This window comes from Protopterus annectens, chromosome 1.part0 (genome assembly GCF_019279795.1).
Source record: "Protopterus annectens isolate FY-2018-M chromosome 1.part0, PAN1.0, whole genome shotgun sequence".
NCBI lineage: Eukaryota > Metazoa > Chordata > Ceratodontiformes > Protopteridae > Protopterus > Protopterus annectens.
This window is the reverse complement of record NC_056725.1, coordinates 1,171,010,496-1,171,024,477: the sequence shown is the minus strand read 5'-3', so window position 1 is coordinate 1,171,024,477 and position 13,982 is coordinate 1,171,010,496. Positions and strand designations below refer to the sequence as shown.

Genomic DNA, 13,982 nt, shown 5'->3' with positions numbered 1-13,982 from the left:
CTATATTTAAAACCCATTTGTCCTGGGTAATGAGTTCCCAATATTTTGCCTGGAGGGCAATCTTTCACCCTAAAGGAACAGTCAGATGTGCAGGGCTTGGAAGTTTTAAAGTCAAGTCATTCAGACAGTTTACCATAGGGGGGAGTCTTACTACTCCCTGCTTTGGAAGTGGGAGCCCCCCCACTGCTTAGTCCTGTGAGTACCTTGGGACTGAAGCCTGGGTGTTCTGCTGGCTCTGGGTTTGGACTGAGAAGGCCTGGAAGAGGCAGAAAATGACCAATTCTTAGAGGGCCAACACCTACTAAATCTGGGAGGCTGTACTTGCAGGAAATCTTTAGCAGTTTGCACAGATTTAGCTTTTTCCTCCATCTTTTTAAGTACTACTTCTGCTTTGTTGCCAAACAGACTGTCTTGGTTTAAGGGAGCATCCAGCAATTTAGCTTTAACATGATCTGGCAAAGATTGCTCCTTAAGCCAAGCATGCCTTCTAAGTACAGATCCAGTGACAGCAGCCCTGCAAGATGTCTCTAATGAATCAAAACCACATTGCAAAGCATGTTTTCCAACTTGTTCAGCAGAATGCATTAAATCCTGTAAATCTTTATTTTCAGCACAGTCCGGAATCAACATCATTTTTCTGTTTAAGCAATCCAATAATATGCTGCTGATACTTTGACACATGAAACTGGCAGTTTAAGGCCCTAATGACCAAGGTTGCAGAAGTGTATACGTTCTTACCCCATCTATCCAGCGCCCTGGAATCTCTATCAGAGGGGGTAGTTTTCTGCAGTAGTAGCCTTAATGCCCTTGGGTCCCTGTGAAATGATCTCGGGATCCGCAGTTGGATTTTTAAAAAGGAACTTGTGAGAGTCAGGAACCCTGTAATACCTATCAGGTTTTCTGGGAGCAGGAGGTAGAGAGTCAGGGGCCAGGCTAGATTCCGAGAAGGCATTGTCCAGGAGTAAGAAATCCCTAAGCCTCTTTTTAGAGTGAGAGTAATCCTGGCTTTCCCAGTGAAAATGCTCCCTAGGAGTATGCAAGGTTTCACCAAAAGGGAAATCCTCTGTAGGGGAAGCAGAGGGAATGGAGTCCTCTGCATCAGAATCCTCATAGGTAGAAGGGTAAATCCCGGTCAGAGGAAACAGAAATTTCAGAGTCCTGATCGGAAGGAAAATCAGTCCTAGGTCTCTTAAAGGGGGAAGGGTGGCTTCCCTTGATTAGAGTAATATGGTCTTCAACCATTCTTATTTGTTTTTTAGGCATAGGGGCCTGACCATGCGGTCTGGGCATCGGTTTTCTAGGCATGGATTGAGTTTCAGGCTTTGAAGAAGAAGATGGTCTGTTTAATATGCAAGTCAGTAGGCCTGAATACACCCTCAAAAGCCAAAATATTTAGAAGCGTAAACAAACAGACAAACAGTTTGTGGTTTAAATAAGGCACAAAACCGACAGCGAGGTACGTTGTGGTCTGGGCCTAAGCAAGGAATGCAGTACGAATGACAATCTTTATGAGGTATTTGCTTTCACCAAGAAATGCAATTGTTAACTTTTAATGACATCGGTTTAGAGCAAGAAAAAGTTTCCCCAATGAGGTACTTAGCTTAGTTGAAGACTTTGGTTCTGAAACTCGAAAATGAAAATTTCAGGAGTCAGCCAACCGGCACTTGTGAACTGCTTCTGCTTCAGGCACCGCATGGCAAGAAACTGATGCAATGGCGTCGGCTGCATGTGTTATACCCCCCCCCCCCCTGACTACCTGACGTTATGGAAGATGAGACAGCAACTGACGAAGGACCCACGACTTTGATAATCAGGCCAACTGAGGGCTACTACAAGCAGATAACCCTAATGTGGTGACTACAACAGTGAAACACAAAGAACATCATGTCTCATCTAGTGGTGAGAACAGGTTACAGCCTGAGAAAGGGGTCCACTCTCAAAAAGATATAGGAAAGCATATAATTAATAACAATAGTAATCATCCTTTTTAAAAAAGGCAGGAGATTTTCTTAAACATCAGTGTTGCAATGTCTTTCCCATATGTAAGGCACTGGCTCTAAGCAGCAGTGCTGCCAAAACCTGCATGTGCTTCCGAGTCAGTATCTACTCCACATTAATTAACAACTGCAGCTATACAAAGGTTCAGCATCACACCTCTGAACTCTGTACTCTTAGGCACAATCAGGTAATGACGATCTTGGTATGTACAGCAAAATAAGGGCAAACCAGCAGGCTCACTAGATAACATGCTGTTTGGAAACTATGTGGCCCTCATGCTTTTGTAACAAGAAGCCAGTAGCTACATAGACTTTCTGGACTCTTATCTCAAAGTAAAGACTATTTTAGTATTATATGTTAAAATATTATACAAGTCTACATTTTTAAACACTTCCCATTAACTGGTCTGATCCAGACAAAAACAAAGAATCAAACTGTTGATTCAACAAACTCAAACACCGCCAGATGGAAAATAAATTACTTCTGAGTATTAATTTATAATGTTATAATAAAATCAGAAATACGGCTCCATAAAAAAACACTACTACTCTGCAGCCTTAGGTTTGTTTCAGAAGGATCAGGTAACTCTGAACATGTGTATGCAACACTTCAATTCTGGGCAGTGTAACTTATCTCTTTGCCTTTATTTTTTTGGAAGCCCAATATACCTTCTAAATTCTTGTAGGGTTAACAAAGTCTGAGAATCAATGTAGTAGAGATCTACAAACCCAGAAGCAATGGCAACAGAAAATATTTATTTACTTTTAACCACATAGGTGGACTGCCACCAAGAGCCTTTTCAGCCAAGACCCTGGCCTAAATAGGCAAATACAGAATCAGGGAGCATAAATGCTACGAGTTCCAACAGACAAAAATATATAGGAGTACGATATACACTGAATTGTTCCAATACATATTGCCAAAACAATGACATTTGATGACTGCTTATGCAAAAGGTGACAAATAGAAGCAATACAAACATGGAGCCACAAGGACATTCAGCTTCCCATACAATCCAAGGAAGATCAGTACAACCAACTGGAGAACCCACATGGTAAGCAACTGACTCTCCAGTGTTTTCTTGAAGTGCAGACCATTGAATTAGTAAAAAGAGCAATCCTTGCTATACAAATTTACAAGCCAAAAGCCAAAAAAAGTCAAACATTTCAGGATAGAATGACAAAGAGAAAGCTCGCTTAAAAGCCTCTCCTAAACAGTTACCGATATTACAAAGTGATATTCAGTTAACACAAATGTAATATTATTCTTCATAAAAAATGTGGTTTTGTAAATCTTCCAGCATATAAAATGTGTTAACAAAGAACATTAAAAAAGTGAATAGTGTTCTGTGGTTTACTATCAAAATAGAGACGTTGAGATGTTGGCAGATGAAAACCCGAAACTCAGACGGTCAAATGTTCATCTGCTTGAACATCGCAATGTTTGAATGTTTATATTAGCGAATGCACTGTGCATTCATTAATATAAATTCGAAGAAATGTACCGAGATCGCTGTACAGTGCGGTTTGGGAAATTCATCTCTTACCTCACTGTAGTGCGATCTTGGAGTTGGAATATATAGTTAGTGGGGGTGTGGGGGGTGCAGGGGGCTTGCCCCCTGCAAAAACCTGTCAGCTATAGGAGTTTTGTTTACGTTAGCTCCTACAATGGCATAATGTGATGCGTTTGGAAACTATGTTGAATCCGCTAAATTCATTCAGCGGATTTGACAGTGTCCCGTTTGCTTTTTTTTAATTTTCAGGGTTCACTTTCGATATGTTGAACAAAAATTGTTTTGACGTTCGACATATTGATAGTAAACCGTGTTCCATATATGATCACATTCTGTGAAAACGTGCAAACTGAAACTAAATCCATCAGCTCAAATATATGTGCTCCTTTCACCTGTACCTTTCATCTTAAAAAAATATCTAATTTCAGCACTGGGTTCTTCGACTCTACCTCCCCCACTCCAGAATTATAAACATGGCATGTGGCATTGAGACAACCTCGCACTGTAGTACTGGTGGCGCTTTGGTCTGCTGTTCTGGAGTATACAAGTGTGTAATTTTTACTACCAGCTCACAGCCTATTTTTATTGCATGGAATTCATTTTCTGCTCTATTACTACTGTTGTGTTCTGTACTAAACTATAACTGGGTATTACCATCATGTCTAACCCTGTTTACTTTACACCCACTTCAACCCTCACATTAGTTACTATACTGAATTTATATGCTATACGAATCCCTAAACTGTATAATGCTCTTGGTTTAGACCACAATGTAATTTCTTCCATGTAGCCTTAAGCTGCATCAGTATTCGCGCATCTTCCCCTCGCCTGGCACACTTCCTCCACAACATAGTCTACCTACCCAAACCATAGTCTACCTACCCAACATATCTGCCTGCTGTTTAAATTGGTTGAATACATCATTCCTGCCCTTGGTAATTCGATTCACCTGGCAAATATGGAAGTCTGGTCTACCTATATCCCTTCTGTTGACATCACCAAGGGAAACAAATATATTTTGGACATGGTTTCAGTAAAAAGAAAACGTTTATGATGATTTTTATTTTTTTTTAAAATGGCTCATATAAATAAGAATAGATTATGGCAAAAGGCACTGCAGTACTTAACTCAGATTCTAAGATGATTATTACAGTGACAATACAGTACATTTAGCATGAATGACAGGAGATTAGACAATGTAAATAGCAGATTATTATGACAACTGTAGCAGAAATTAAAATTTCTTTGCAGTTGAATTCCAGATGCACAACTTCTTACACAAGTTTTACAGAGTTATGACTTTGAATCAAGGAGGGAATTTTAATACTTGATGCAGTGAAAGTAATTATAGGGGGTGACAGAAGCATCAGTCACACCCCCCCCCCCAAGAAGGAAGAACTGTGAGACACTTTTTTGTTACTTGGTAACTGATATAATTTCATACAAGAACCACATCATATGAACAGTGGCTAGGCTTGGTTGCTTTAACTTTGTGTATAATTGGCGTCTTTTTAAAAGGAGTGACTAACTGGAGCCAGTTAGTTATGGCAAAGGTGAGAGGGTCTTTTTAGTCCATACTAAAGCCAATCAATCAATTGCATTTAATGTTCTGTCTGCCTAAGAGTGCTATCAGTACTTACTGATTATATAAAAAGAAGGTGTTTAGCAGAGAACAATCAGGCATCAAAATAAGAGTGTAATGAGACCACACATATACAAGAGGGCAGTTCACTTAGTTTGGGCATAAGACAGGTTTTGCTAGGTTTGCTTGACTACTTACAACCAAATGAATATAACTAGTAGCTTCATTCAGTTAAAATAAGCATTCTTTGCAGGGGTGTCAAACCCCACCCCCTTACTTATGTACCAACTCCAAGGCTGCACACAATTGTAAGAAGAAAAAAAACTGTAAATATCTACTAATGCTGTAATACACACACTGTGGGCAATGACTTCCCAGATCAAACTTTAAATCAAGTTGCAAATCATCCAGAAGGGAGCAAGAAATCACAGCCTCATCCACTTCTTATATGAACTCCACAAGGAAGTGGCAATCAGTTTATAGCAAGTGCAAGATGGAAGTGTGGAGAAGACAAGGCAATGCAGAGTTAAAAAATGCAGCAAATACAATGGTCTCTGGTATATACCTGGTAGCTCAGAAAGGCAACATTCATATGTTACAGGTCATGGTCAGAGGTATCTACTCAAGGAGAATAGGATTTATTCGGTTATAGATACCTGTACATAGGAATGGCAGTGAGTATTACAAAAGCAAGTTGTACACCTCTGAAACAAATGTAGAATAACTAGCAAACGGTTTGACTTTTTTTTAAAAAAACTGACTGTAGTTCAAAAGCATGTTAAGTAAAGAGATTAAAAGCAAGTATGACATAGAAATGAAATAAGTGAACCAATCAAGCAAAGTTATGGTACTTCACAGCATTAGAGTAAGCATGAATTTTAGCATGTGACTTTTATAACTCAGCAGCTTGTGTGCCTCACCCTCAGTACAAGGTCCATGGCTGGTGTTCACTGGTGAGTGCCTAGTGTCTCACACAACCCAGCTGGGCTCAGTATGAAAAAGCTACAAACAGCTGTTTTGTGGTTTCACCACCTGTACAGTAAAGGATGGGAGAAAGTCAGGTGAGGTGCCACTTAACTGGCAGGTAAGAGCAGGATGGATTAAGATGGACTAGATTCTGGCAATGGGAACAGGCTTTTTGGACGAGGAGGGAGAAGAAGCTGCAGCATGCTGGGAGACTATAAAGTACATTTTAATGGACCTGACTGCACACATACACCATTACTTTCAGAACAAGACATCTTGGGTGGGGTGCTTTCTACCTGTTGGAACATACACACTAGATGCTCTACTGACTTACTCATTCCCTTATATTACTAATGGGAACAGACAGTATTTTTTTAATCTGCTCCAAAATAGGACTTTGTTGTTGTTCAGGACATATCAATAACATCTTACTCAAATAGTTAAAAGAACAAGATGTGAACATTTTTTCCTGTACCTATCAATATTAAATCCTTTCCTAACAGTAAGCTTGCTTAAGGCACATCATTCCCAGTCTCATCAGAAAGTAGATTAAACAGCAGTAGCCAGCTCAGTTGTATGGGAAGTAGAGAAATCCTGTCCAGTTAATGCCCTTTTGTACATCCAGTCAGCTTTCTTTGGGGTAAGAAGATTGTACATGCCAGGAGTTTGAGTACTGCCTTTTCAAACATCCTTGAAAGTACTGAAAAGTGGGAGATGCTGTCTACTCTGTATTAGAAAGCCTCATCATATAAGGGTCCCATTTAATATAAAATGGAGAGACCATCTAACAAGCAAATCTATGATTTCACTCATGCCACAAAGTATCCAAAAGGAAATATTTTCTAGTGGAGACCTTGAATATTGAATGGAATACACTTCTCTGTATGAATTTTGACAAGAAAGATATGTTCTTTCAATTTTCTCTTCGTGCTTGAACCTTTGCTATGAAGTTTAACATCTTAATGCATTATCCACTGGCCTTGTTTTAATGTAGATTCCTGAATGCTAAACTAAACTATAGTAAACTATTCCCTGAAGCAGGCTGTAAAGTTGAAGAAGGGTTGATACCTGAAAAAAATAGTTGGGGGATAGAAAAGAAGGCCTAGCCTGAACATTTAGAGATACACTAGGCTCCTTAATTAAAACATCTGGACCACAACGTTTTGGAGGACACAACAGAGGTACCAACAAAGGTGCCAATAAGATACTATAAGCTATTAGTTTTAGGTGGCTCTGAGGTCAGTGAGGAGAAAATGACTGCCCTCCCCCAAATCAGGTTCATTTGCGAACCAGTAACCTCTTCAGAAAGACTGCCTTTCTCCCCTTTTTAACTACTAGGCAGTTTCCTCATTTCTTCTAAATCAAAAATGAACGAGAGAGGGAAAAAAAAAAAAACAAAACTCAAAATAGCTTACAGCCTACCAAAATTACATTTTCTGAGATATTTAAGTTTGACAGAAAATCTTGCACAGAAAGTAGCGGTGGAAAAATTTAAGCAACTACAAAGCAGAAAATGCTGCGAAATTGACGCAAGATTTAAAAACTCCTGAGGCAGTGAAAAAGACTACACAACAATGCTGGCTTTATATAGTACTACCTCACCCACATTTCGAAGGTTCTGTGAAATGCAGATATAGAAGCAACGCAAGTCCACAAAGGAAATAAGAGACTGCTGTTGAAAAATCTGAGAAACGGTGAGACAAAACATTAATATTACAATTTTCTGTTACAGTGACTCTTTACAAAGAACATACACAATTTTCCAGCTGTCACAATAAGGGCAAACAAAGCCCAGTAACTCTTACAAGTAAAATCACATGAAGAGAACACACTTCACAATTTACAATATAGCCTACTTTGGTTTTAGTTCTAAGTACGGCTTAAAGAGCGACTACACTTGAAACAAAATGAGGAGATAAAAACATCTTTTCCCCACTCTCCTTCCAAAAATGTCCATGTCTCCCTATTTGTTTGTGTCTTTCGGCTTTTCCCGGTTAGGGGTCGCCACAGCGGAACTCCGGTCTGCTAACGATTGGCAGTAGAATTTTATGTGCTGGCTTGCTGGGCCTAACACACATCCTTCAACGAAGGAACACCAATTCAAGCATGTCGCCACACTGAAGACGCTCTGAGAATCGAATGGGAAACTTCTAACTGTGAGGCGACAACGCTACCGCAGCACCATTTTGCAAGTAAGGACTAAAAATTCACAGAGAGCTCCTCCAATCAAACTGGTACACCCAAAAGAAGATATGGAGACAGTAGCCCAAGGAATTCTAGAACGTAGTCTGTACCTTTGATAACCAGAACCTATTTCCCCAAGCTGATGACCCTCTAGGCTGGGGCAAGCCAAGTCCTCTTTGGAGAGTGAAAAAGGATTAGGGGAGGGGGACTGCAAATCAATCTGACACTTTGCATGCCTTCTCTGGAAGTTGGCAGCTCTTTTCTTCCCTAAGGAAGGGTTGCAAGATGATAAAGGATGAGATGAAGTTTTATAAAGTCCCCTGGCAAAGAAAAATCCTTTCCACACTTGGATACCTTTCATGACCCCATGTAGAAGCTTACCAAAGACCACTGTATTCTTAAATTGATCATTCAAAACAGCAAGCACAAGCATTCACTAACAGCTGCGGTCCTGGCCAACAAACCTATAGCATCAAAATTATACATGACCAGAAAGGCACTGTTTTGGGTTTTTCAGCAGCTTTGTGGTCCACAGGGGTCAGGAAAAATTCAACGACCGATGCCTGGAAATTAGACATACTGCTTACAAACATTCACAGGTCACACAACCAGGCTAGAAAAGAATGCACTGTTTTGACAAATTAAATCAGATTTTGAATACGTCTTTTTGAGATGGGACTGGCCAAATGATGGGAGTTCTGAATCCATGAAGGAATGACAAAATAAAATAGGAGTCTGCTTTGGGATGCTCTATAATAAGGGATGCACATCTTGAGAGGAAGATCTAAGAGAGCAGGGGGCTTCACAAAGATTGGGAACTTATGATTTAAAGTAGATATGGAAGAATGTGAAAAAGTGCACCAGAAGGATGCAGCCAGAGATTTCAACAACGGCAAAGGAACAAGAAGTAAGACTTGAGTGACACATGCTGTGTATGTGTGCTACTTGGTGATAAGTTTGTACACAAATCCTGCAAAATTTGATCATTTTTTTTTCTTTTTAAGAAAATAAGACTTTTTATAAGGAAAACATTTTACTTTGTGGCATTACAAAGCACTACATACCCCATCTTCGATATCAATGCACTTTTTTCCTATTTTATCATACAGTTTACTTAGGTTTCTGTACAGGTCTTTACAGTTGTCACATACGGTTTGGTTCCCAGACTGCACTGCAATATTTCCTTGGTTCTAAAAGAAAAGAATATTTCAGATTACTTTTTTAGGTTCTAATGGGCAACAGCTTCTGTTATGACAAACATGCTGGACAAAAAGAAACAGTCACCTCATTTAAATGCATGACTTTATAAAAACACATGCAAAGCAACTACATCTGTATTTGTGTAAAATGTTTATGCAAACTGCAACTCTACAATTTATAATTTTTAACAGAGAACCAGCATTCTTTGACATATGTTTTTAGTTCTTAACCCACAACATTATAAACATGTCAATAAAGCACAATCTTATAAGCATTCACAGGTAAAGAATTTCATTATAAAAAAAAAATCTGTTCGTGCTAAAATGTACATTTCCAATGCTGTTGAGTGGTAGTTACCTAGTAACAACTAGAGCAGCAGAAACAGGTTAGACAAAAAAGGAAAGTAAGGGGGCTCAGAAACCACACAGCAGAAAACTGGTAACTCCCAACAGTTGAAAGTATGTCAGCAGAGTCCACAACAGTGACATATATACAGAAAACTGACAATGTATGGCGATTTATGCAACTAAATTATAGTACAAGACAGTTTACTATTCTGGTCTAAATATTCAATAAAGTATTTTAAAGGAAACCTCTGCCTTTGATAAAAATATATAATTATTTATCCTATCTTTACATTTTTTTGGAATATTGATAAATCAGAATAACACTTAGCATTTTTGGCAGCACTTTAAATTTCTTGTACTCCAAAATGAATCTCATGGGGAATGCCATCCATCTATCCTCAACCCCTTTTTTCCCCATTTAGCACATGGGGTCGGGGTGTCACCAACAGTGACGATCTCATGCCAAGGTTTACACCACCAGATGGCTAGCCATACAGCAGTAGTTCATCCATATCACTCACTCATACAGTTGCATCTACAGCCAATTTAGTGTGTCCAATCTACTTACTGCATGTCTTTCGAATGTGGGAGGAAACCAGGGCACCAGGAGGAAACCCACATGACTGCAGTGAGGACATGCAGACTCCGCACAGTAGTTACCTCAGCAGAGAATCGAACTGGAGAATGTCTTGCTGTGACGCAACACTAACCGCTGCACCACTGTAGTCACCCAAGTAAACACCATGTTGGCATGGAATTATTGGCCTCTTCACCTTCTTCCCACAATGCAGTTTGTCTTTATAATATCACATAGCCTAGACACACTTTTTGCCATTATTTATAATGATAGTGACAACAGTGTTGAGAGTATCTGGCTTCTTGAACCATCTCTGAAAGTAGTGTCAGGGCTTCTTTTTAATTGAATTGCTTTGTCATTTGCTAAATGTTAAGATGCTAGACAGCCTTTTGTCATCCATTTAATTTTCTTCATTACAAAATAAACAAATTCCACAGTTTAAGTCAAAACTGTGGCCCTTAAAAATATCCAGATTCTCCCAACACTCTTGCTAGATATGAAGGCAAAAGCCAGAACGTCTAGTAGCTCTACTCTGTCATCTGTGACTAGCAATCGTCACTTCAGATTAGTAGTATGGTAAAAAGAAGCCATTACACACATTAGCCATTAAGTGTTTTTACAGCACTTTGCTGATATCAGCAAGGCACAGTCTCAGGATGTAAACATTTGCCTGCAACTAAACAGAAAATACACAAAAATTAACAAGTCTAGTTTATACCATACAGACAGACAAATTCCTTTATAGATCAATTGAGAAATGGAAATTTGGTGGAAGTTTATGATCTCTGGCACGGAAACACATGGAAATGAAAAAAATTAAAGGCAACATTAATAAGATTAAACCTGGAATAGTGTTAACTTCACTGGAAGGGGGATTTTCATTCAAGATTCTAACCTTATTTTGGCTTAGAAAATGATTTTTACACTGCAGAAAGCAAAATGTCAGAGTTGTAAAAAAAAAAAAAAAAAAATCTTCCTCTGTTGCAAGACAAAAAATATGCAGAATGATCTTTAGACATGAATGCATTTTAAGTTCAAAGTCAAAGCAACAAAACATTCAAGTACAAGGGTCCATCTAAACATATTAGCACAGGGTTAAGATTTTGGTTACCACTTTGCTTGAGATTTAAACAGTTTCTATAAACTAATGGCCAAAAGTTGTAACTATGCTGAACAGGAGAGTTAATTTCTGCAAGGAACTCACCACAACAACACAGGAACTTTCAAAAATAATATAACTTTTATAAATTAACTCACTTTTCATCGACCTACTGTTTCTTCTAATCTGTGAATGGTCTTAGTGCATAGTTGTATGTATTTTGCACATCTTCATGCCCTAGAAATTAGCTGGCACACACCTTGTATAAATAAGTTGTCAACTACATACCATCTTCAATTCTTCTAGCAAGAAAAATTAATAGTAACAAAATCACAAAAAAACAAAAACCTTAAAAAAAAAACTGCACGTTGGCTGGGATTCAGAAAACAAACATTTGTACCACCGTGAAAAGTAACTTGTGTGTGATGACAGGCGATGCCGATGGTGTGTGTGATTCACAGACATAATGAGTGCAAGCAGTGCAACACAAGAAACATAGCTGTTTGTAGTATATGTTAACGAAGAAATAATGACACAGTAATGAGTAACAGCAATAAAATGAGTATCACTGTGTATGCAAATGAGGGGGGAAAAAAAAGGATAGTGGAGTGATACAGACATGTACAAAGTCTGCATTGTGAAGAGCTTCCACCAGCAAGTTTGACTGAAGTGAAATCCTAGTGTTCAATGCATGTGAGCAGTGGAACTACGTTAGGAGTAGCCACAACCTTACCTAAAGTGTACGTGCAACAAGCGATTACTGCCACAAGTAGCCACAATGAAGCATGTTGCACCCTTGGAGGTACCATATCATCTGACCAGACTAAACACAATAACACTGTAGACCAGTAGCCCATGAATGGAGATGCTATACAGGAGCTAGTAAACGTGTATTTTCTTCATCTGTAGGCCCGTGGATTACTCGTCCCAGTGGAAACTGAACCATGTGTTCTTTTATGAATACTCGCCACAGAGAACTTTTCATAGCCAACAGTGGGCACAGTGGGGGTACCTTGGGAATCTACCTCTAGAATACTCCATCAGCTTGTCAATACCATGCTACAGCATGCTGGGGAGCACAAATGATTTCCCACTACCACAGAGCACCATACAGAGACATTTTCCATGGGATATGTAGTAGAAATCAATGTATTAAACAATGGCCAAGGCAGACTGGCTTTGACTTGAGGCTAGGGCATCAGAGGCACCATATGGTAAAATAGGCATCTGGCAGTGTATATATGGCTGTAACAATGAGGCTTAGGATAAACAGGTGCAGAACTGCTGCAGTCTTAGATACTGTCTGAAGATTGTGCATTACTTGCAGAAAGTCATGAATACTTTCTATTAGTAAAAAGGCTGTGTGTGAAATGGTGTTTAGTGAAAAGACAACCAAAGCAAAGTGTTGGGTCAGTAATCTTTACCTTCCATTATTTAAATATGTGCCTCCTAAACACTGCACCAACTGCAGAATGAGCCCTAGTCTTCTTCTAGGAGGTCTTTTTTTGGTAAGGTACATGCCAGTTCTGTGAGCACACGTGGATAAAAGCTATTCTAAAAAAGCTTGAAATTGGTAGCATCTGGCACCAAGATGGAAGTGAAGGAGTCTCCCAGACTGCCTGGCTATTTTGAGGGGACTAAAAAAAAAAAATCTGTAACAAATAATGACAATAAAATTAAACCGAACCAGAATCAAAAACGATGAAAAAACTTTTAATTCAATACATCCACAGTAAGCATTTTCATCCACCAAGAACTTCTTCAGACTGTATAATGTGTTACAAACAATACAATCACTAAATAACTTGTTTCTTCTAGGGAAAGCAGTAAACGCCTTCCTAGCATTCAAACTTAAGTGATGGCAAGCGTTCAGTTTCACTTGCCATTCATATTCCTTCCAACTCAATACTACTTCTACATCAAATTTTTTATCTGCATCCAAACCTTCATCCAAAACACAAAACTTAAAATTCACTTTACACTTATACTTATCACACTTAAAGCATTTTTGTCATCTTGGACACTTACAGCATACTTGCGCTCATAAAATATTTTATTTAGTTCTCTTGATGAGCTCTACATAAAATGCAGTACATGACATGCAAACAATCAAATACACTACAAATCTTGATTTGTAGTGTATCTGCCTTTTAAATACACCCATGTAGTACCCACTTTAATATCTTTGACATCAGCCAACAACAGATGATATAAATTGCACATTAAACAGTTATACATTCCCGAATTACTGCATTTTGACACTTTGCTACTTAACTTACTCTGAAATAAAATTTTAAAGCTTTCACCTTTTTTTCTGCACATAAACTGGGGCATCTTCCACCTTCTGACCCACTTTAGTACCGCACTTTAAAACTTCCCAATTATATTTTTTATACTATGAGCATAGACGGTGTTAGTAAGTTTTAAAGTCTATATATATCTATATATATCTATATATCTACACACATACATATATATATATATATATATATATATATATATATACACACATATAC

The 13,982-nt window shown here is 38.6% G+C and overlaps 1 protein-coding gene across 2 annotated transcripts in view; it reads right to left on the bottom strand.

Annotated features, from left to right (window-relative positions):
* Window positions 1-13,982, bottom strand: part of OSTM1 (osteoclastogenesis associated transmembrane protein 1) — a 184,463-nt gene that overhangs the window by 34,992 nt on the left and 135,489 nt on the right. For both annotated transcript variants that reach the window (XM_044065393.1, XM_044065400.1), the window contains exon 4: window positions 9,308-9,433. In XM_044065393.1, coding sequence (XP_043921328.1) covers window positions 9,308-9,433 — 126 coding nt within the window. The remainder of the gene's footprint in view (window positions 1-9,307; window positions 9,434-13,982) is intronic.